At 45.5% G+C, this 21724-nt stretch overlaps 1 protein-coding gene across 11 annotated transcripts in view; it reads right to left on the reverse strand.

The window, feature by feature from the left end:
- col14a1a (collagen, type XIV, alpha 1a) overlaps window positions 1-21724 on the reverse strand; it is a 75397-nt gene that overhangs the window by 31111 nt on the left and 22562 nt on the right. For 7 of the 11 annotated variants that reach the window (XR_014116876.1, XR_004776569.2, XM_081696133.1 and 4 more), the window contains 18 exons: window positions 19005-19157; window positions 18731-18850; window positions 18374-18538; window positions 17869-18030; window positions 17548-17702; window positions 16161-16290; window positions 15642-15784; window positions 15150-15279; window positions 14707-14846; window positions 14363-14489; window positions 13656-13795; window positions 11788-11920; window positions 11345-11389; window positions 10807-10949; window positions 8121-8256; window positions 6136-6258; window positions 4952-5101; window positions 2176-2292 (listed from right to left, as the gene is read on the reverse strand). Coding sequence is in view for 9 of the 11 variants with exons in the window: in XM_081696133.1 (XP_081552259.1) it covers window positions 2176-2292; window positions 4952-5101; window positions 6136-6258; window positions 8121-8256; window positions 10807-10949; window positions 11345-11389; window positions 11788-11920; window positions 13656-13795; window positions 14363-14489; window positions 14707-14846; window positions 15150-15279; window positions 15642-15784; window positions 16161-16290; window positions 17548-17702; window positions 17869-18030; window positions 18374-18538; window positions 18731-18850; window positions 19005-19157 (2412 nt within the window). In the remaining 2 variants the exon portion in view is untranslated. Of the gene's footprint in view, window positions 1-2175; window positions 2293-4951; window positions 5102-6135; window positions 6259-8120; window positions 8257-8562; window positions 8644-10806; window positions 10950-11344; window positions 11390-11787; window positions 11921-13655; window positions 13796-14362; window positions 14490-14706; window positions 14847-15149; window positions 15280-15641; window positions 15785-16160; window positions 16291-17547; window positions 17703-17868; window positions 18031-18373; window positions 18539-18730; window positions 18851-19004; window positions 19158-21724 lie in introns of those variants that run through there. The other 4 variants (XM_035530674.2, XM_081696131.1, XM_035530673.2 and 1 more) reach the window with 4 other exon arrangements.

Genomic DNA, 21724 nt, shown 5'->3' on the forward strand with positions numbered 1-21724 from the left:
AGGGAGGGCAAAGCAAGTTCAATTGAATTACAATCTCTGTCAGGCCTTGCTTAGTCATGTTCTGCTGAATGAAAAACTAACGTGAATAAATGTGTGAAAACACTGGACGCACTGGTCGGACGGAGGCAGGACGCAGGATGAGAGGAGATAGTCCCCGCTAATGACTGCTATTCATCACCATCGCTGCAATCATTATTTTTCCAAAGCTGTTCTGAAGTCAGGGAAAGTGAAAGAGTACACGTGGTCTAACCTCACCGTGGGTTCACTGGAAAGGTGCTTATGAGGGAACCTGAGGTGCGACACAGGGTTACTATAATCAGTCCACCAAGCCACTGAAGCTCAGGGAAGAGAGACATCTCTGGTCTGCTCAAATATTGGATTCTCTCGCTCCCTGGCACCTTCCTACTTCTTTATCTCTCTTTCTCTCTCTCTCTCTCTCTCTCTCTCTCTCTCTTTCCCACTACGTTCCAGCAGTATCGTTTCTCCTGTAGCTAATACTGCTATCCAAAATCTCAGTTTGTCTCATAAGTCTTGATCAGCCTGTCATTAAACAACGTCCTGTGTTAGGTACGTAATTCAGAAGCAACAATATTGCATCAGATGAGAAAAACAGTGGGCTCCGAATTTCTTTCTACCCACGTGAAGATTACTTTCCAAAAGCTCATCTCCAGTCTCTCCCCCTGGACCCTTTGCCTAAAAACCCTCTATGTTAAAGGTAATGGAGGGTGCGCTTTTATTTTCTATCGCCCCACGGGACTAATGCAGCCCGCCAACACCATAATCCATTAATGAGTCTGAGCAAATATGCTTTCCATCAGATCTATCAGCTGTTTTCTGAGCTGACAAAGCCTTGTTGGTGTAAAATAAGCCCATGGTTAGGTGAGAACTGCTTGTCGACTCTACAAGCAATTATTCAAGAGTCTCTTTTTAAGCATTTGTTTCAGCAAATGGCACTTTGCAGTCCAGTCACATCTCTTGCAGAATCAGGACGCTTCCTCTCCTCCCTGCCTTGTGCACCAGGAGACATGCCGGTTTTGTTCACTGGGATGAAATATCCCAGTTTTTTTTCCCATAAGGAATCCTCAATAAGATGGTCTTGCCAATAATAAGGTGCTTACAGCATTTCACCACCCTGATGGATCTTCAAAGTCATACATACTTTAAAACGGCACACACGCAATCATCACACATTTATACCTACAGCTTATGAGGTTGAGTTTGAAATGTGTGTTTGACCGGATGTATGGACACAGTTATACAGCGCGCTGTCCGCCAGGCCCTGCTGTATGGACTCCTCTCTGCATGCGACAGCCACTCGAGGGAGGCTTGTCACTCAAATTTTCAAGATTCCCTACATAATGTCAATTTGTTCTTTAAGATGCCTCTCCCCTACCTACGCACACACACACACACACACACACACACACACACAAACGAACGCTGAGAGGCATGCACACACACACACACACACACAAACGAACGCTGAGAGGCACGCACACACACACACACACACACACACACAAATGAACGCTGAGAGGCATGCACACACACACGCACACACACACGCACACCCACACACCCACACACGCACACCCACACATGTACATGCACGCACGCACACACACACACACACACACACGCACACCCACACACACCCATACACGCACACGCACGCACGCACACGCGCACACACACACGCGCACACACACACACACACACACACAGACACGTGCACACACGCACACACACACAGGGTAACAAGAACTATTTGAATAGTTCCAGTGAACCTAAGCCTTGTGTGCACTAGAGGCCTGAAGGAGGGAAGGGAGTAAGTGTCCAGATGAGCACTAATAGTGAGGTATCAGACGCAGGAAGAAAGTCAACAAAGCAGAAAAGTCTTTACAAATCGGAACAGAAGCCTCGTCAGCGCATTCCAGCAGCACCGCGCTCAGACATGGGAGTGCAGCCAACGTGCCGGGAAGGCCCACGTTATCCGATTTTTCTCAAGGCAATAACTTTAACTTGGATCTGAACATGCCAATATTTCCCTGGGGTGGGGGGCCAATCAGAAAATACCGGTAGCACTGTTTTTGTGTGTGTGTGTGTGTGTGTGTGTGTGTGCCTGCACGCATGTGTGCATGTCTTATCTATGAGAGTGTGCGTTTTGCTGCTCACTCAGAAGTGACTCGATGGTGACCCTGAAGTCGGAGGCGTGGAGGTGTTGCTGCCACTCCGCACACATGCTGTTGCTCTGCACCTGGTATGTCCTGAGCTGACTCACTCCCAGAAACCCTGCAGCACACAAGAGACAGACCCACCAAGGAGTGAGCTAAAGAAACATACATAGTAAGAACAGCATATAGGAATTTGGTAATAAATACAATTCTGTTTGTATGTAATTAATATTAATAATCTAGAGACCAGTGAGTCCAAATCACAGTTCAGTGTTTTCCTTGTTCTGTGTATCTGATTCAAATCATCAGTTATTTGTCGATCCATTGGGCTTTATTATAAGACAAAAAACTAAATGATAACTCCAGCACTTGCATTGGGAGATACACAAACAGACAGTGTAAATGTTTTAAAATCACCTATTTTTACTTTAATATGATGAAATAAATCGATGCAAAACAGTTCTGAAATCCATCCATATAAGTCAACTGTCTTTCTTTAAGTGATAGAAAATGGTCAATAAAATGTTTATGCGTTTTTCCAGGAACCACTGCAGAGGTTTTTTTCTGAGGTATTCTGTGTGCGTTTATCGGAAGCTCATGTTGAAAAAGCACGAGGTTTGAGCAGCGTTGGGAACAAAGGCTCCCTTCCCCTCGTGCACCTCCTGCAGATTGGCCCTAGCCAGATGCCACTCTATTGGAACCACACGAAATGTTCTGTGTAAAAGAAGGAAGGAATGAGATCGGTCTTTTCGTTGTCCACAGCACATGGTCCCTCTTACTTGGTATACTCATCTACTGACTACAGTGTGTATTTTCGAATAAGAGACAGTATGACGGTATTCTGCTGTCATATCCACACCTCCACTGTGGTCATGCAGATTGCTGCAACAAAAATGATGTGGAAACCTAAACAGTTATGAGGAAGACATTTCTAGGCCATTAAGACTGCCCACAGGAGGCAGAATCTGAACTGTTGATTGCCTCTGCTGCTGTTGAAAAGTTCTTACTTTGCACATCATGGCAACAGTGTCTCAGATATGCCGCAACTGCAGGAAAATGGAAACACTGCACAAAAACATATGGCACAATAAAGAAGATTAGTGTGCAGGGTTTTGAATAATGCATGTGACAAGCCATCCTTTCTTCATGTAACCTGCACTATTTTAATGAACTCTATTAATGTGTAGACGAGCTTCAGTAGAGTCAAGTGAAAATACCAGCATTGTGGATTTAATTATTCAAAGGTCATATTGAAAATGCATGAAACAGTGATGTGACTCATAGAGCAGGTAGTATGCAGATATTATATACAGCAGGATAATAAAACCATGGGCTGAATATGGAGAGAGAGCATTAAAGGGCCAGTCTGTTGTGTGTAAGGGTACACGAGCCTTAAACTGCTGGCTGCTGCCACAGAAGGCAGCTAACACAAACCCGCTGATGGGCGGCGTGATATCAGACACGACGTGCCACTCCAGCTCACGACAACGGTCCTGGCTCCTTCTGTTAGCTAACTGGAATCGGTGCTAGCGGGTTGCTGGCAGTCATCTTCTAGACAGCATGTTTTATGTCATAATAAGATTCAGTTCCTGAAGAATGAGCATAGCGCAACCTTCACCACAAGGGCACAGAGGGGAGTGTGCTCCAAAAGAGCTTGTGGCAGAGTGTATTAGCCACCCACTACTCCACTGTTGAAGAAACTTCTGTCAGTGGCCCACCTTGGACGTTGCCCTTGTTTGTGTGTGTAAGACGAAATAAGAGAGCGGTGTGGTGACACTCCTGTATTCTTCTGGGTGGCCTTTGGCATCCCTGAGAAAAACCCAATCTGCTTGCTTTTTGATGAGAAAACCTCAGACACCCGTTACTGATGTACCTGCCGATATCCCATTTATATGCAACGGCTTGTGATTATGAGGAATGACTGACAGAATGTTCAAGGCTCCAGTGTTGAGCAAAAGTTAGGGCTCATGACAGGCTGCTCACAGACATGTAATGCCACAGTCATAAGTCTTTAACTCATCATACTTAAGGAGAAGGGCCAACATGGGAAGAGGTTTAATGGCAATTTAGAATGAGGCTGGAGCCTTGGTAATTCAGAGACTAGACACAGCTGTAGGAACACTACAGGAATCAATGAAATGGTGCTGATGGGTAGTACTGCTATGGAGACCCTCAGGTATAACCATCAATAGACAATTGTGTGTGTGTGTGTGTGTGTGTGTGTGTGTGTGTGCGTGCGCACATATGTGCGTGCGTGTGTGTGTGTGTGTGTGTGCGTGCGCATACACGCGTGCGTGTGTGTGTCTGTTTGTATATATGTCTAGTGTGTGTGTGTGTGTGTGTGTGTGTGTGTGTGCATGCGTGTGTGTGTCTGTATATATTTCTAGTGTGTGTGTGTGCGCACATACGTGTGTGCGTGCGTGTGTGTGTCTGTTTGTATATATGTCTAGTGTGTGCACGTGTGCGTGCGTGTGTGTGTCTGTTTGTATATATGTCTAGTGTGTCTGTGTGTGTGTGTGTGTGTGTGTGTGCGCGCATACGTGCGTGTGTGTGTCTGTATATATGTCTAGTGTGTGTGTGTGTGTGTGCGCGCGTGCATACGTGCGTGCGTGTGTGTGTCTGTTTGTATATATGTCTAGTGTGTGTGTGTGTGTGTGTGTGTGTGCGCGTGTGCGTGCGTGTGTCTGAATGTGTGTACATGTGTCTGTGTGTGTGTATGAATATGTCTGTATGGAAGTGTAGGCATTTGTGTGTGACAGAGAGGTCAGTACACTCACAGGTCTTGGCTGTGCCGGTGAGAGGTTCACTGGAGCCAGTGCTGTACGAGGCCATGACCTTGACGCTGTACTCCATGCTAGTGAGCAGGTTCAGAATCAGCAGCGTGTTGACGTCTCCCCCTACCAACATCTCCAGAGTCCGGCCTGCTTCTGAACGCAACACAGACAACTGCTAAGCTGAATGGAGGGAAACACATGACGAGCAGCACATGTGCAAGCAAAAACACACACACAAACGTATCAGAGCTGTGCGCCGTCGTGAAGCCTTGCTCCGGGACATCTGGAGCAAACACACAACTTAGCAGCACTGTTACACAAACCGCAGTCAAAATGTCTGAGTTTGTGCAAGTGTTTGTCAGGCAGCCACTAAGCTTGGCCCTTATACCTAGAGTAGCACAGACAATGACGATCACAACTAATCTTAGCAAAAGACTGCAAATGATGCAAAAAGACCTCACCCCAACAACTGCCAGAGAAATATCGCGGACTAAACTGAAAGCTAGGCAAAAAGATCTGTATCTATGACCCCCCACTCCGCAGCCCCCACACGCAGAAAAGACACAAAATATGAACCTCAGACTTTTCGTGCCCGTTGGCTAAATAAACAGTGCTGGCAGATGCATTTGCAGCGTGCTGCCAAGCTGCTGGTTGGTTAAGAATGCGTTGCACACAGGAGATGGAGGAGACTCGCTTCTCCACCACAGACTCAACTATGAGAGTATGTAATAGAAGGCAGGAGTTTATAGAGGCTCCACTTGATTCAGGGCTTCAGTGGAAAGGAGAATTGAGTGATATTTTCCCCCTCTGGTGTGATACAGACAAAACAAGAGTCTCTGTTGAAAGTTGAAACTAATAGTGCAGGTGGAGGAATGGGCATACTCAAGCCAGCAGACACTGAAGCAGATGTTTGCCCATGATGGGCTTGCGAGAGTTCCCGGCTACTCACTATGTCCTGGCGTGACCACTGTATCTCTTGTCTTGTGCATTTGCAAGTTTATTTTAAAACTTCATTTTAAAATAATTACAACACATTGACCACTCTGTGTGTGTATATGTTTGACTGTGTGTGTGTGTGTGTGTGTGTGTGTGTGTGTGTGTGTGTGTGTGTGTGTGTGTGTGTGTGTGTGTGTGTGTGTGCGCGCATATGCATGCGTGTGTGTGAGTGAATGCATGCCAACACACACCTGAAGCGGGTTGGTAGATGACCCTGTAGCCCATGGGTGGGAAGGCCGGGTGTTCCCAGGTAAGGCGGAAGCGGTCGTACCACTCGTCAGATACCCGAAGGTTCGTGGGGGCAGACAGAGGCACTGGCCGTCAGAGAGGAGACACAAACACCCAGCAGCTCTGTTTACAGCAGGCCTGCGGCTCAGACTTGTTTCCAGAGCAATATCCAACAGGAGCTTTCACCACAACAGAGCACAACATCAATCAGACATGACCGTTATTGTCTGTGCTGGCCAGAGCTGCTCCTTGGACAAACATGCCTCATTTTTTACGGAGTGACTCCTCCATAATACCTAGTGGATACTTGCAACATCCCATGATACAGTCAAGAACAAGAACAGGCTGTGTTAAAGAATAACCATTAATCAGGGCCTGCCTGCATATTACTTCCACTGCAGCACAAGCTTCTGCACATTCGTAGTTCGACTCCGTTCCAAGGTGACATTAACATTTTTAATCAATGAGGCACAGAACAGTAAATTGTCATTTGAAAGTGATCATTGAGAGTATGGTAAACATAATCAATTCCATCAGAGCAAATAAGGTAGGCTTGATCGCTTCATTACTGCTGTAAGAGTGCTGCTGTAATGGATGGCTTTCATTAAGCTTATTAGTGAGCAAAATCAATATTGGTCTGCCGGACCGAAAATGCAGTCCACAGGGGCGCAAAATGAACCGGTGGCCTTTCACCACTGTGTCTGCATCCACATCCAAGGACTTCTATAAAGCTGGAAGACACAATGTTCTATTTTCTACTGATACGCATGGCACTGCCGCTCTAATTTACTATAATCCCAAATAAATGGTGTTTGTATAGTTAGTGGCCATTTTGCGGATGATTTACAGCTAAATTACATTATGTGCAAAGACTATATTTCAACGAGGCACAAAACTGGACTGAAATTTAAGACAGCAAATTAAGACATCTTGGCTGTACAGGCAATAAGTATATTTAAGAACTAGAGTAAAAACTAATAAACGTAAATAAATAAGTCATATTAGTGCTGTGCACAAAGGAACAGGGAAGGAGGCTAAGAGAAGAAAGCAATTTATGAAATAGAAGAAGACTATGAGGAGCAAAAAAACAAATGTAAAAAAAAACGAAAGATGGCCATATATTAGAAGCACGGGGTGATTGCTACATATGTTATATCACTGATGTGGTTTAGAGTCATCTGCCCTCAATATCTACATGTGTTCCTTTCTTGTGTTCTCTTTCTCATGAGAACAACAGCAGTCATGAAACATACGAAAGATTAGAAGCTCCGCTTCAGTTTTAATTATCTCTATTCAAAAATACTTTCAGGTTTGGCAAATGATCTTGCAGGAGCTAAAGTAACCTATTTTCACTGGCATAGCCCTGTCCTTTACACCCTTTGGTATAAATGCCCCAAATTGCATATTCACAAGGGAAAACCCACAAAATTAACAAAATATGCAATATTGCTCTTTTGAAACCAGTCCTCTGTAGATGTATAATTTATGTGGGTTTGTACTTTTTTGTTATCATAAAAACCTTTAGTAAAGTTTTACCATCAAAGATATTTCTGTAAGTTCCGTAAGTTCCAGCATCCATTTAAAAGGCATTTATATATGCCTTCACGCTAACTCCTGCCATGTTCTTAAAAACAGCTCATCCATCAAAGCAACCAGCAGGGAGTGACGATGATTTCTCAGAGTACAGTCAGTGAACTGACTGAGCTCCCAAAGCAGGAGTATATCTCACAACTGATTGCACTAATCATATCAGGCATCCGTCATGTTGTGTACAGTGAGCACTTCTGTGAAAGAAGACCATCAACCTCTGCAAAGGGCGCGAATGTCAATAATGTCGGTGTCACTACATTACACCTGCATGATATAAAGAGAGACAGTAAGGTTGTTATCGACTCAGCGTAATGTGTAATCTTTAGTGTGTCCCCAGAGCAGAAGGGGAGAGACTTACATGTCCCTCCTGTGGAGGACACAGCAAGTGCACTGTCTTCGCCTTCTGGGTACACAGGGGTCACCGTGATCTTGTACTCTGTGTCTGAGAGGAGAGGCTGCAACAGCACGCTCTTCTCGTTAGCCGGGACCAGCACCTAGAGGAGAGAGGAAGACGTATAAGAGCAGAGAGTTCTTAAGGGTGTGTGTGTGTGTGTGTGTGTGTGTGTGCGTGCAGAAGTATCCGAATGTGTGGGAAAAGAGTAGCTGTAGGAGTGAATTGAAAGAGCATACATGACATATAGCTGCGTCAGTAATTCTGGATATGAATGCCTGTGAAGTGTGGGTGATTCTGAGGTTAAGCATGGGTGAAGCCGAGGTGATCCGAACTTGACGCAGCGTGCATATGGAACGAGGCAGTTATAATGGAAAAAAGGAGCCATACTCCCTCATCACAGACGCACCATCAATCACATACATAATCCTGGATCTCCTTTCCGAGTGTGTGTGGCAGCCAGTAGCTGTTACTGTGTGGGTGTCTGTCTCTGTGTGATAACAATATGATATTCAGGCAAAATAACCAGAGCTGAGACAAGTCAAAAAGTATAGAAGCATCCTGTTCTAGATAACAATGAACCGATATACTGAAAAACCCAGCGACTCAGTTTCCTTATACTGGTAATGGAATCGTCAGTTGAGCTGCCATCGCTTTCCCTCTCTTGTGTTCCATTACTAAACACAATTAAATCAAGGCAATTGCCACATTAACAAAATGTTGCAGAGTTCTTGGTTTACTGCTGCTTCTAACCTTGAATCATTGCAAATGATCACTAGTTAACTTAGAATGCAGTCAAAAAATGAACTGGGAAGAAAACTATTCTCAAATTTGCACAGAATATTATTTTATATTATGTATTTTTGCCATTATGTGCACAAAAGTCGGTTTCACTCAAAACTGAATTTGAAAGTGAATGATAATCACACTATCGCTAATTATACTGAGAAGATTAATGGTTTATTTGAACTTATTTGCTAGTGTGGAATGTTTTTCACAGCATCTCTGGCAAATTACTTTGCCAAACAAATTTGATTTAACTAAATGAAATAAGCTTGGAAGAGTGACTTCAAAGCAACAAGAAAGTATGACAAGCATAATACATATTCCCCTGAATCTGTTCCTCTAATCATTTAATGACTTCGCCGAAACAAGATCTGACTTCAAACTAACTGCAGCTGCAATGAGTGTTTTGATCATGATTCATTTCTCCTCCTTTGTATTCACACTGCAACGATCAATGATCCTTGTCAGGCAGACTGTTTGTCAACTTCTGCTCGCGTAGGCTGGTTTGGCCTACGTAGACTCCTGCAAAACAACGCCCATTAGTGGAGCTGTCCGCTAGGCGCATGGTGCTGAAGCCCGCCGACTAGAATTTGGTTCCCTCCCTTTACCTCTGCATTGCTTTCCATTCTCTCTCCCTAACTCTCTCATTGTCTCGAAATGAGCATGTCCTCATCTGACCCTTCTTTGAGAGCAACGGCGGACGTGTTCAGCTGTGTTCACTCTCTCTTATCTCTTACTCTCCTTCTCTTTGCGTGTCCCCTTCCCTTCGGCGACCTAAAGGCCAGTTCAACAATATAGTGGTATGTCCTTTGTTCTACCCTCCAAAATTTCTCTCGGTCTGTCCTGCTGAGGCTCTTCCATAAATAAAAAAATCCAAGTGGGTCTGATGGCTTGATAGTTAGACACACTTTCAGCACAGAGCGTTGGAGAATAACTTTGGGAGAGCTGCCTCGGTGCTAGCTAAATGTTTTATCAGTAAGCAAGCTGACTGCTCTCAGTTGTCTGCCTCTCATTTGCAGATTCAGCTCAACAGCACCATGACAGATTGTAAGCATGGCAAACAAGGTTGGAGTAAAATCAGTCAGACGTAAAAAAAAAAAAAAAAAAAAAGGTGCATTTTCACTTCAAATGTAGCACGGAGCATGAATTCACAACAGCTTCACTTCACAGCAGGATTCAGCAGCTAAGAAATAACTTGCAAGAAGCAGAGGTTTTTACACTACAGGGAGCCGCATTCAAAACAGCCACGGAGCTCTGAGCTAGTGGCGTCCTTGCAGTGGGAAACAGTGAGCGAGCCTAGACATCCCCAAGGGTTACCTGCCTTTGTAGAAAGGCATTACCCAGCTGTGTGTGTGTGTGTGTGGGGTGTGTGTGTGTGTGTGTGCATATGTGAGAACAAAAAAGTCTATAGATAGATAGATAGATAGATAGATAGAGCATTGAAATCCCCAAGGGTTACCTGCCTTTGTAGAAAGGCATTACCCAGCTGTGTGTGTGTATATGTGTGTGTGTGTGTGTGTGTGTGTGTGTGTGTGTGTGTGTGTGTGTGTGTGTGTGTGTGCGTGTGTGTGTGTGTGTGGTGTCTGTGTCTGAGCCTGGAGACATGTGTTACAGAATCTCTGTGGTTACACAGAGCAAAGGTGCTGATGAATTAAGAATTAAGTATTTCTCTGTGCACAATGGTAATAAATTTGTCATGTTATATTTGCGAGGGCAAATATTCTGTGAAGTAAAAGACCCTCACTGGAATACTATTACTGGAATACTATTCCAGTGAAAGGGATATTTGTCAGTTTCTGTTATAAATAGGTTTTTATTATATGAGACAGAACCGGCAAACACATTTTCTGCATGTGTGGATCCTTACCAACATCTCTGTTCGATCTCCTCCCAGGCTAACACAGGTCACTCTGTACTGCTCCACATCGAAGTCCTGAGGCTCCCAGCTCACCTGCAGGCTGCTCGTGGTCTCATCATCCACCCGCAGGTTAGTCACTCCCAGCCGGGCCACTGGAGGACGCAGCTCAATTATTCTCCATTCGGCTCATTTCAGTTCATCTCAAAACAATCTCGGTGCCGCTCAGCTCAGTTCACCAGGCAGTGAGACATGATGAAAACCCATGAAAACCTGCCCGGCTACAATAACACAGAGCTATAGGAACACAAACAATTGGGAAGCACAAACAACTGAGCCACTTAGCAGGCTGTGCAGCGGTAAACAGCCGCCATCTGGCTCCTCCAGGACATGAGTTAAGACCACAAAGCAGGGAGACAGGGAACAAAGAGTTGTCTCTTTCTGTGTCTGCCCGTCTGTCCATCTCCCTCTCTCCCTGCAGATGTGTCTCCCTGAGCGCCAGGCTTCCTCATCTCGTGGTATAACACACCATTCTTCGCCTGGCTCTCACCTGCCGGGGTTGTGAAGGGGATGGCCGTCGTAGACGTCGTAGCCACTGGGGACACAGAACAAGCTCATGGGTTCGGGTGGTGCTCAGATGACACACTGCAAAACCACTTATACGATGATACGATACGACTGTCGCTCGGAAGGCCGTGCTTTGAATTTCCTCCTTAATATACGCGTCCCCAAACACTCGACGTGACAAATTGTCGCAGCCCAACACCAGCTGCTCCTGCTTCCAGTGCCAGCACCACCCAGAACTCCAGCCCGAGCTGGAGTTCACCCCTTCTCACAGGCCCCATCCTCCCATCCCATGTCGACTGAAGGCATGGTATGTTATGGTAAAGTGTCCATCTGGACTGGGGGACATCTACATCCAGAACCTCCCTCCCGACCCAAATCCCCACATCAGCCATCGTTCATGCAGTGTTGGCGGACGCCCTGTCTTACATGTGGTCTGTAACGCTTTCGCGGGGCTGCTCTCAGCCTGATCCCTGTAGACGGCAGACAGCAGCACTTCATACTCCGTGAGAGGGGAGAGACTGTTCACCACGTACGAGTCGGCGTCGCCTCCCACGGCCATCTTTACAACACCGCACAGAGAGAAGGCAGGATTAACGGCGTGGCGTTATGAACAGGAACCGGGCACGATGCCAAAGCGCAGACATGATCAGAATAGTAACAGGAGAAAACACATCACATACACAGGGAATGACGTCCGTATGGATACAGCGGGATTCGCAAAAAACGATTCCAGGAGCAGTACTGGAAGAGGTGGTTGCGTTTGAGCCGACGTTTCAAACTTCTACAAGTGGTAAAAGTATCATGGGTTTGTGCCCGCCACCAACATGCCGCCAGTGATGGCTGAGGATCCAATGGTTGCATTTCTTCAAGTGTCTCTGAGGGGTAGAATATGGCTCTAACGCTAGCACGCATGAGGGATTGGCCCGTCGAGCCTGGTAATACGTCTTGGGGTGAGGAGATGGTGGCCTGGCTGCCAAGTGAGCTGGGAGGGGGATGTGTGAGGCTGGGCCGGGGCAGAGGCTTTGGGGTAAGGACCCGCAATCCAACCCACTTCCCAGCATGCCATTATTTTCTGCTCCGGTGGCTCTGGGCAAACATATCGACCTGCGGCGCTATCTGTAATGTACAGCTGCGCCAACTCCTCAGCCAGTCCTAAAAACTCCTGATGCGTTTCACTCCACACGTACGCACACGCACACACATACATACGCACATGCACGTGCACGTGCACGCACACGTGCACACGCGCCGTGATCATGCGCTGCACAGGGAGCTGAGACGCTTGGACTGGTCTCTGTCTGCTAGGCGAGGGAGTGGGGGATGATATATGCGATTGCTGCGGTTATTCTTAATGGGGAGTAACACAGTTGGTCCACATGACAGTTCAGATTTAGATTTCCAGGCCATATAGAACAATGTATAAATATGAATCGAGCACCTAAATAAATCATGCTACCGTTTCCTGCTGTCAAAATAAACTTTCTGTCTTCTTGGTTGGAAGAAATGGCAGAAAGAAATTCATAATAAAGTCACTGCCAAGTTCTTTAAAAGCAAATTCTGACAAAGTGCACAAAGACCAAGACAACAAAGATAAAAAAAACAAAACAACATATTGTTTGTTATTGGGTACTGGCTGAACCTAAGTATTAAACAGTAAACAGTAAAGAAATTCTCTTTAAAGTTTCTCTCGCCTTCTTTTCAGTTAATTAAACCCAGCTGTCCTGGACTCCTGCAACTATAGAAGTGAGCGAAGCAGAACATGACTGGATCCGAGCGCTGATGGAAAATGCCCCATCAACAGTGCCATGCTATGAAAACCATCCATCATATTTCGCGCCACACCTGGGGAGGACTGACGCCAGCAGAAACTGTCACCGCAACGTTGAGCTACTCTAAACCCGAAGCCACGTTCAGGGGTGCAGTGACAGTTCATAGTAAGGTCAGGAAAATTGGAACCTGAGCTCTCTGATATTTCATCCTTTTATTTTACTGCACCATGCAGAGATTTGAACCTCTGACTGCAGGGTTATGGGTGGGAGGCACAGTGCCACTGACATCTCGTTCTAGAATTCCTTACATGCTTCATTATTATTGCAATGCTCCACTAGACTGCAAAAAAAAAAAAAAAAAAAAAAAAAAAAAAAAACACCAAATGATTTGTAGTGTTTATATGGTTGCACCCACAGCTCTGTCAAGACCTCTTTTTTTCTTATGTGGGTTATGTGTTTGCTATCTGTGCTTTGAATGATTTTTTCCAGCGTCTACTGCGGTGTTACCCTCCCCCAGTGCCTGACCTCTCTAATGTCTCTGTCACTGCGGGTGGTCCAGGCCAGTTTGTAGAGAACCACATCATCGGCAGGCCGCGTCCAGCTCACCCGGAAACTCTCCGCTGTCACCTCACCGATCCTCAGGTCCAGCGGAGCTGGCACTCGTTCTAGGTCACATGGACATACAGGACCAATCAGGTTCCCTTATTCACTGAAAAAAAAAAAAATGTGACTCTTGCCAATTAAAAACAAATAACAGTGATGATTTTCCAGCCAAGGGAAAATCCTGTGCTAATATCTTTTTAAAGTCTGCATTATTTTTTTTAGCAGATATCAGATATGAGTTTGATTGTATTTTGCGCTGAGAAGGCCCACCTTTGCTGACGCAGCACAGACGTTTGATGCTGCACTTACTTTCAATTGGAAGGCCTTAGAAATTTCACTGTGCTATTATATCACCGAAATGCCAGAAGCAGAGCGCCTGAAGACCAATGATAGTGTGACAGTCCAGATCAATCACTGACCTCATGTAATGAATGCTTGCTGCTGAGTGTAATAGATTGCTTTGTCAGCAGTAATTTCTTTTTTTATCTGATGGAGAGATGCCTGCGTCTGAGCCTCAGCCCAGACACAGAGTCGAAAAGTGGTGCACAGATGAAGAAAATGCATTAAGATATGCCACGTTTTTCCCATTACTGTCGCTTTCTACATGCATTTGTGTAAACCGTTCTTACTTGTGGTGAAGCTTCCAAACAGAGGCTTTGACTGGGCGTTTTTATAGACAGCTAAGACAGCCACTGAGTACTCTGTCTGCGGTGCCAGATTCTTCAGGACCATGTGTGTCGCTGGGCCCATCTTGACCTGAGCCACGGCAGATGTGAAGATGCAATAACATACCAACTGTCCAATATCTTCCTATGAGTTCTAATTGTTTAAACACAGTTCGCATGTAACACACAAAAACTCAGCCATTCATTTCCCAAAGCCCTACATGGTCAGCGCCCCAAACCAGACTGTAGTTCTGAGGAAGTGATGGAGTGAGAAGAACAGAATCTGCTTGTTGTGTGTGGAAATGTACCTCGTTGGCCAGGCCGGTGTCGGCTTTGAAGTACTCGGTGCGATAGCCGACGACCTGGTTTGACGGCGCGTCCCAGCTGAGACGGACAGAGCTGTGGTCCACCTCAGTGACACGCAGGTTACGAGGAGGCTTCACAGGCACTGAAGACACAGACAGAAATCCCATTCAAGCCCCCCAAAATGCCCCAGTGTTTCCAGAGAAGAACTTCAGATTTAGTAAAGGCAAATTGCCTTATCAATTGGCCAGTATCAGCTCACTAGCACCATCTACCTCTAATCACTCTGTTTGCAAAATAATCAGGTAAGTTCCACCCAACCAAAGTAAATATTCACCAGGATGAACCAACAATGTCTAAAATTTGGCTTCCGGTGTAATGTGGCTATCACTTTGGCATGGGTAGCATGGGCTGTAAGAGGGTGTGGCAGGGAGGTTGTGGCACTAACAGGTGTTGCCCTGGGTGGTAGAAGGGTTGCTGGCCTCCTCCCCGAACAGGGCGTAGACGGTAACTGAGTACTTTGTGTCCGGGCTCAAATCGGTCAGCTCCAGGTCTGTCACTTTGTCTGCGACTTTTATCTGCAACACAAAACACATGTGCCAGCAGCACCATTGGACCGATGGCAGGGAGCTCTGGCTTGTGTCTCGGGTGGGTCAGTAGCGGCACTGAGAAAACTCAATTCAGTCAATAAGAGTGGAGGCACAGCTGACTTTGTGCATTACAACAAGTATGAAGGCATTGATCACTTTATTCAAATGTTCTGAAAGTTTCGAGTTAATTAAGAGGGGTCGTTAGAGGACAACAGGCATATCGATATAATGCACTGCACATGGGCAGTCAGCTTTAGAATCATAATATAGAATAGTGGGTTAGAGAAGCTACAGAAAAAGGCATGCAGGCACACAGATACACAAATGTTCACACACACTTGGTGTCTTACCTCTGTTGCATCAGCAGATATGCCACTTAGAGGTTCGTACAGGACCATGTACCCAGAAGCCCCTTCTGTAGACCCCCATCGTACCCGCAAGGTGTTGTCAGTCTCATCATACAGTGTCAGATCACTGACTGTAGGGTAGGCCACTGAAAACACACACACAGACACACACACCAAGACATACCCACACATCCAATTAAACCCCACAGGGATACACATACACAAACACACACATACAAACACACACACAGAGATTAATGTCCATATTTTCGGTTCCAAGTGTCTGTGAATTTTCTTCTAAGCCCTCTGAGATCAGAACATTGCTGAAAGCTGGTGCCTGAAGCAGCTATGCATGAAGAGGTTGTGATAGAGTTCCTCAGCAGAAAAGTGGCTGAGAATGAGTCATGTGATTATGCTGCTACAGGAAGACACAGAAAGGAAGAGCAGAAAGGAAGATACTCAATGTGTAGCTGGAATGGTGGCATTAGTATGAAGTGTGCACGTCCATAAGCAGAGACTCACGTGTGGTCTCGCTGCCCCTGAGAGGCTTACTGACCGAGGCTGTGTACACAGCAAACACTGTAATCTCATACTCGGTCAGCGAGTAAAGGTTCTTTAGCACGGTTGAGGTTTCAGTGCCATCCAGCACAACCTGCACGGGGAGAGAAAAATGTAAACTCTATGGAAAATGTATAATACACACAATACAACCTGACAGACAGCATGCTTTGTGACCTTTGACTTATATTATGAGTTGCTCAAAAAGGGGACTGTTACTTAAATGAGGATTGAATGGCTTTGGTTTAAGACCATTGATAAGCCACAGAGGAATTTCACATTTCTCAGTACTAAAACCACCAGGGAAGTAGCTAGATATGCAATAAGTAATGCAAAAAAAGGATTAATATCTGGGTTCATGGATGCAACTTTGCTTCGAAAAGCGCTCAGGACAAGAATACCGACTGCATGTTGCACTGAAGTCAGCCGCCCCTCATATTCACGATCTCTTTAAGAAATCAGGTCCTCTGGAATATGTCTTAAAAGAAATACACGATGGGACTGAAAAGAAGAGGTTGAAGGACGTTTTTTGGCTACGTTCAAGAAGTATCAGCAACTATGAGCTATGGCTTAAAATCTGTAGCACAATTAGTTTCTATTTATTTTGTTTAAAAAATAATTTGTTTTGTTATTTGAATGGAAAAGAGCTCATGTGCAGTAACAGCCATTAGTCACGTGTCATATCAGAGGCATGGGCTGACCAAATGCACTTTCCCGTGTGATTTCAGTGCCAATTTCACAGCCTGCTTGGACAGGTATCTGCAGGATGCTGTTACATAAAATATTTTCAGAGTACACTTTCAAGAAGTGATGGGGACAAAATCAGCCATTTCAAAGCGTGGCTGGGACATGTCTCCAACATCCCCAGCATCTGGGCCACTGAAAAATTATGACACCTCTAAATCTCCTAAATTACATCCCAACATTCCATCCATGAATATCAGGATGACAGCAGTAAGCCCATTGACCAGGAGGCCTTCTCTCTCCAATGACACCTACGTGAGATGCAGATGAATTTGCTTCAAGGAGCAGATCAGTAAGAGGGCTGAACAGAGTGAGTCTGATTGGTTAAGTGTACAGTGCATGATGAAAGAGGTCTTGACTCGCGGTCATTAATCTTGCCTGGTCACGTCTCTGCGGATATGTGATTGGCCAGAAAAAGATCGCTCACTTCTGTTTGAAAGTGTTGGGAAAGACGTCAAAGAGAGCTTTGGGGGTTTAGCTGATCTGATTTGTGATTGAAGCGTAGTGTTTTAGCAGCTCTGCACTGTTCCTGGTTTAGAGGAAACGTGAAGGTTACTTTTATTATTCTGTAAATGCTTGTAAACCCGGAGAGATGTTAGGAAGTGACCTTGTCTACCGGGCCTTCTTTGGAAGGCTTGTACATCACACGGTACTTCTCCACACTGCCTGGTGCGGGGCTCCAGGATACCCGGAAACTGTGCGCTGTCAGTTCAGACGTCACCAGGTCCTGAGGAGAGCCTACTGTTTCTTCAGGGACAGAATCTCCACATATCAGAAGTATAAGAGTTATTAGACACCAGGTAAAACAAGCATGAGGCTTATGACATACACATGTATATGCATGTTTATAATATGTGCATATTGCCATACAAAAGCACCTGTAAACATATCCAGATCAAGGTAGGCTGCAAATAAAGGCGGGACTCACTCCTGATCTCCTTGTCTTGTTGCTCTACACCATCACACACAGTCCTAGTCAGGCCCTCCACAATAGTGCTCATAATGCTGAAGTCAGCCACATTGTAGACGTGAGTTTCGTCTGGCTCAGAGGCAATGGCCTTTAGCTCATTTTCATCGGCATTCTTCACCCCTACACATGCGAGCGCAGCCACACAAACACACTTTTTTTGGTACACAATACACTTTGTAGGCACACACACTTACTTCAGCAGCAGTAGCAGGTGTACGAACATGTGCAGTGTATTTGATGATAGAGTAGTTGTCAGATATATCACACATGGTTCACCCCATCTAGGTGCCAGTCTCAGATATGCTTATTTAACCAATTTCTGGCTACTGAACATTTTTAAATCCATTGGTATGAACCACAATATAACCTGAGTTTCTATTACACTACATGCAGGTGTGAAAGGTATTCAGTATTTGCAAGGTATGTCTTTTTACACAGTGCCTCATTGAGAAACCTCTCATACCAATGGAAAAGAGCTCGACGCCAGCATCCTTTAAGGTCTGGGCAGCAAGGTCAACCGCATCCTGGGATTTGCCATCCGTAATCAGGATTCCAATTTTGGGAACGTTGTTCCGAGAGCCAGACTCCGGTTTGAAGCTGTTCTTCAGAATGTACGTAAGGGCCAGACCTAGACAAGAACCGACGGGGAAAAGAGCCGTTGTGCTTCCCCGCCATCAATGCCAAGTCAATCCATGAATGCAGTAGAGCTCCTCGTTGACATCACAATCCACTCACACACTGACATGTTCCTGTTCCTGTTCACAACCATGAAGCTGATTCTGTCTCGAGACGTGGGAGCAGGAACACTGTGTTGCTCTACCTGTGAGTGTGTTCCCTCCTTTGTACGGCAGGTTTTTTATGGCATCGATCACAGCATCTTTGGTGGTGAAGGCATTGAGGTGCCACTCAATCCTGGGATCTCCACTATACTGGGCCAGTCCTAAGCATGAGAAACCAATGCTTTCTATGCATTTTGTCAACCATCCACTCGGAACAGCACTTCACAATAAGTTCACTGGAAAAACCATACAGTGCTTACGAGGATGGACAGGATGCTAATGGCTCAGAGATGACAGGAGGCTAGGTGAGCATACCTATACGGATTCTGTCGATTCCCACATCAAAGGCATTGACCAGGTTTTCCAGGAACGTTCGCACCAGGCGGAAGTTGAGCCTGCCGATGCTCCACGAGCCGTCTACCAGGATGACGATGTCTGCGATCGCTGGAGTCGAACACAAGAACTGGTCTGCAGGAGAGAGGTGAAGTTCATGAAAAACTCCAGCCATTTACCACTCATGGCCACGTAAACTGGAAATGTCCAATACGCAGATGTAATCTGATGCATCTCCTCTTTTCCACAAAGCAGAACAGGTAGGAAGAAATCACACCTGAGTCATGGAGGGAAAGCACATTTTTATTAAGGCACTTTGTTAAAGCACAAATGAAGATGATATGACAAAAACAAGAAAAACAATATGACAATAATAGGTATAATAAACACACTGCCATGAGAGCCGTTCTCACAGTGGACACGATTTGCTTTGGGCTCCGCTCAAGCTAGCATACATGAATCTTTAAAGACAGATGAATTGCTCCTGAGAAATTCTCCAGAAATATGCTTGTGTGCGAGTGTGTGTGTGTGTGTGTGAATGTGCATGTGAGAGCAAGAGAGAGAGAGAGAGAGTGTGTGTGTGTGTGTGTGAGAGTGATCATAGCCTGTCCCTAGTAAATCCCACCAGAGTTAAGCAGCACAGCGCTATAAACACACATGTTTTCAACATGAGAAGTAATGGATGGGCTCCCAGTGACAGCAGTAAATCTACTGAGTGTAGCAGTGGACAGCTCTCTGTTTGTGGCATAGGAGTCTGTTGTGTTCATCATTTAGCCATTTATTTCTTTGTAGAATGGGTCCTTCTGCCTCCAAAGCATGATATATAGCGAAATTTCCATCTCTCCTCATTTTTTGCAGAAACTTTGGGGTTCAGACGTAATGGAGCAGTGATCCCAAAAGACTTAAATCCAGCACCAGGCCTCCACAAGCCACCCTAACAAGTGCTGAATGCTGAACAACTGAAGGGGTGAGCGTTGCGTTCAGCAGTCAGCACGCCATCTCTGCTCCTAGCCTGTTGTGCGCTGCTAAATAATCTGTCGTCTTAAAAATGAGATATTCGTGTTAATAGTCAGATACACAAAAATGTAACTCCTTGCCAAAGGAAAATATTGAATGTAGATCAATCAATTCGGTTACCTTCGACCAAGGGCAAGTAATTCAGCTCTGTCGGCAGGACAGCTCAATAAAGGACCGTTCACCAGCCTAAAGGGCTGTTTAATTAACCCTTGTGTCTCCCAATTCTTCGCTTTCCATTTTTTATCAGCACAACAGAGCTGCAGCTCAAGCTACGGCATGCCTCGGCGCCACTGTTAGGCTCTCTCAGGGCAAGTGCAGTGGGAAATCAGAGAGCGCATCAGCAAAAAAAAAACCAAAAAAAAAAAAACCAGAAAGATCCTCTCATTTGGATGCAGGCGAGGGGTGGGGGGCGCCGTGCTGCCTCACATGAGAGCCGGAGCGTGCTGCTGGGAATGAGAGGTGAGAAAGCACCCGGCTCATCTCTGATCCCGCCCCATTGGTTCGCCCCCATCCCCCAGAGCTCGGAGGCGAGCAGCAGAGGGTGCCTCAGAGTCTCGGGAGCCCGAGGTCATGTGACAGCGGGCCGGCGCGCCTCACATGCCGACGCGCTCTGCGCGATGCCGCCGCCGGGCGTGGCGGGCGCTCCCGGCTGTTCCTCGGGGGCGCACGCAGACAAACGCACATGCTGGAGAGAGAGAAAAACAGACAAGCAGGTGAGAATAACATGACACTGACAATGTAGTCGTGCCCCGAGGCATCTTTTGTGACTCGAGAATCAAAGTGTGGATCAAGAAAGACAAGTGATGTGCTCTTCTATAAATGCCCTGATTTTATGCGTCATTTATTCTGCCTTTTCGTTCTCTGATGGCATTTCTGTGCGTGAGCTTCAGTCTTCAGAAAATTAGATAAAAATCACCTATGGTGAGACTATGGTAACATTATGTTCCTTCATGTCCCCTATATTATTCTCATTAAATGCCCATTACTGAGACGTCAAGTAATGACACTCTGTTAGCAAGTCCATGTAAAGATGTGTCAGTCTCCCTCAGTCCAGCAGAGCTGAAGTGTGAGGACTATTAATGTGCAGTTATTAGACGAAATAAAGAAACAGAGAAAAAGGTAACATTAAATGAGTGGCTCAAACTAAGCAACATAATATGCGGAACGAGACCAGACGTAAACGTCTAATGTCAGGTCACTTCCTGCAAGAGGCGCCCCCCCCCGGCTTTTTTGCTTAGCGGTCAATTGAAAGGCTGTGCGCTGTCTGGGCTCACAATGAAAGGGATGTATGAAATTTAACGGCACATAATAGCTGCCTGACCCAAGACATCAAAGATAGAAGGCTGGAGAAGAACCACAACACACAACACAACTCTATCTGAACTTAGAAGCCCTTTATTTAACCTTCTTTTCTAACCCCCCCCCCCCCCAGAACTCACACATAAACAATTTTTCTTTGAGAAATATCCATGAGTCATCTTCCAGTATTTCCTTATAGTGTTAGCCAAGGCCTAGAAAATTTCCATTAAACCATCTGATTATTATATATACCTATTACACTTATTACTTTAGGCCATAACATGTAAATTTTATTTACAAAGTTTTAATATAAAAAAAGATATTCATAGCCTCTTTTTGGTTCTCATTAATATAATCTTGTTAGTGGTATTTACCATATGCTAAAG

This window comes from Electrophorus electricus, chromosome 14 (genome assembly GCF_041902795.1).
Source record: "Electrophorus electricus isolate QZ-2024a chromosome 14, ASM4190279v1, whole genome shotgun sequence".
Lineage (NCBI taxonomy): Eukaryota > Metazoa > Chordata > Actinopteri > Gymnotiformes > Gymnotidae > Electrophorus > Electrophorus electricus.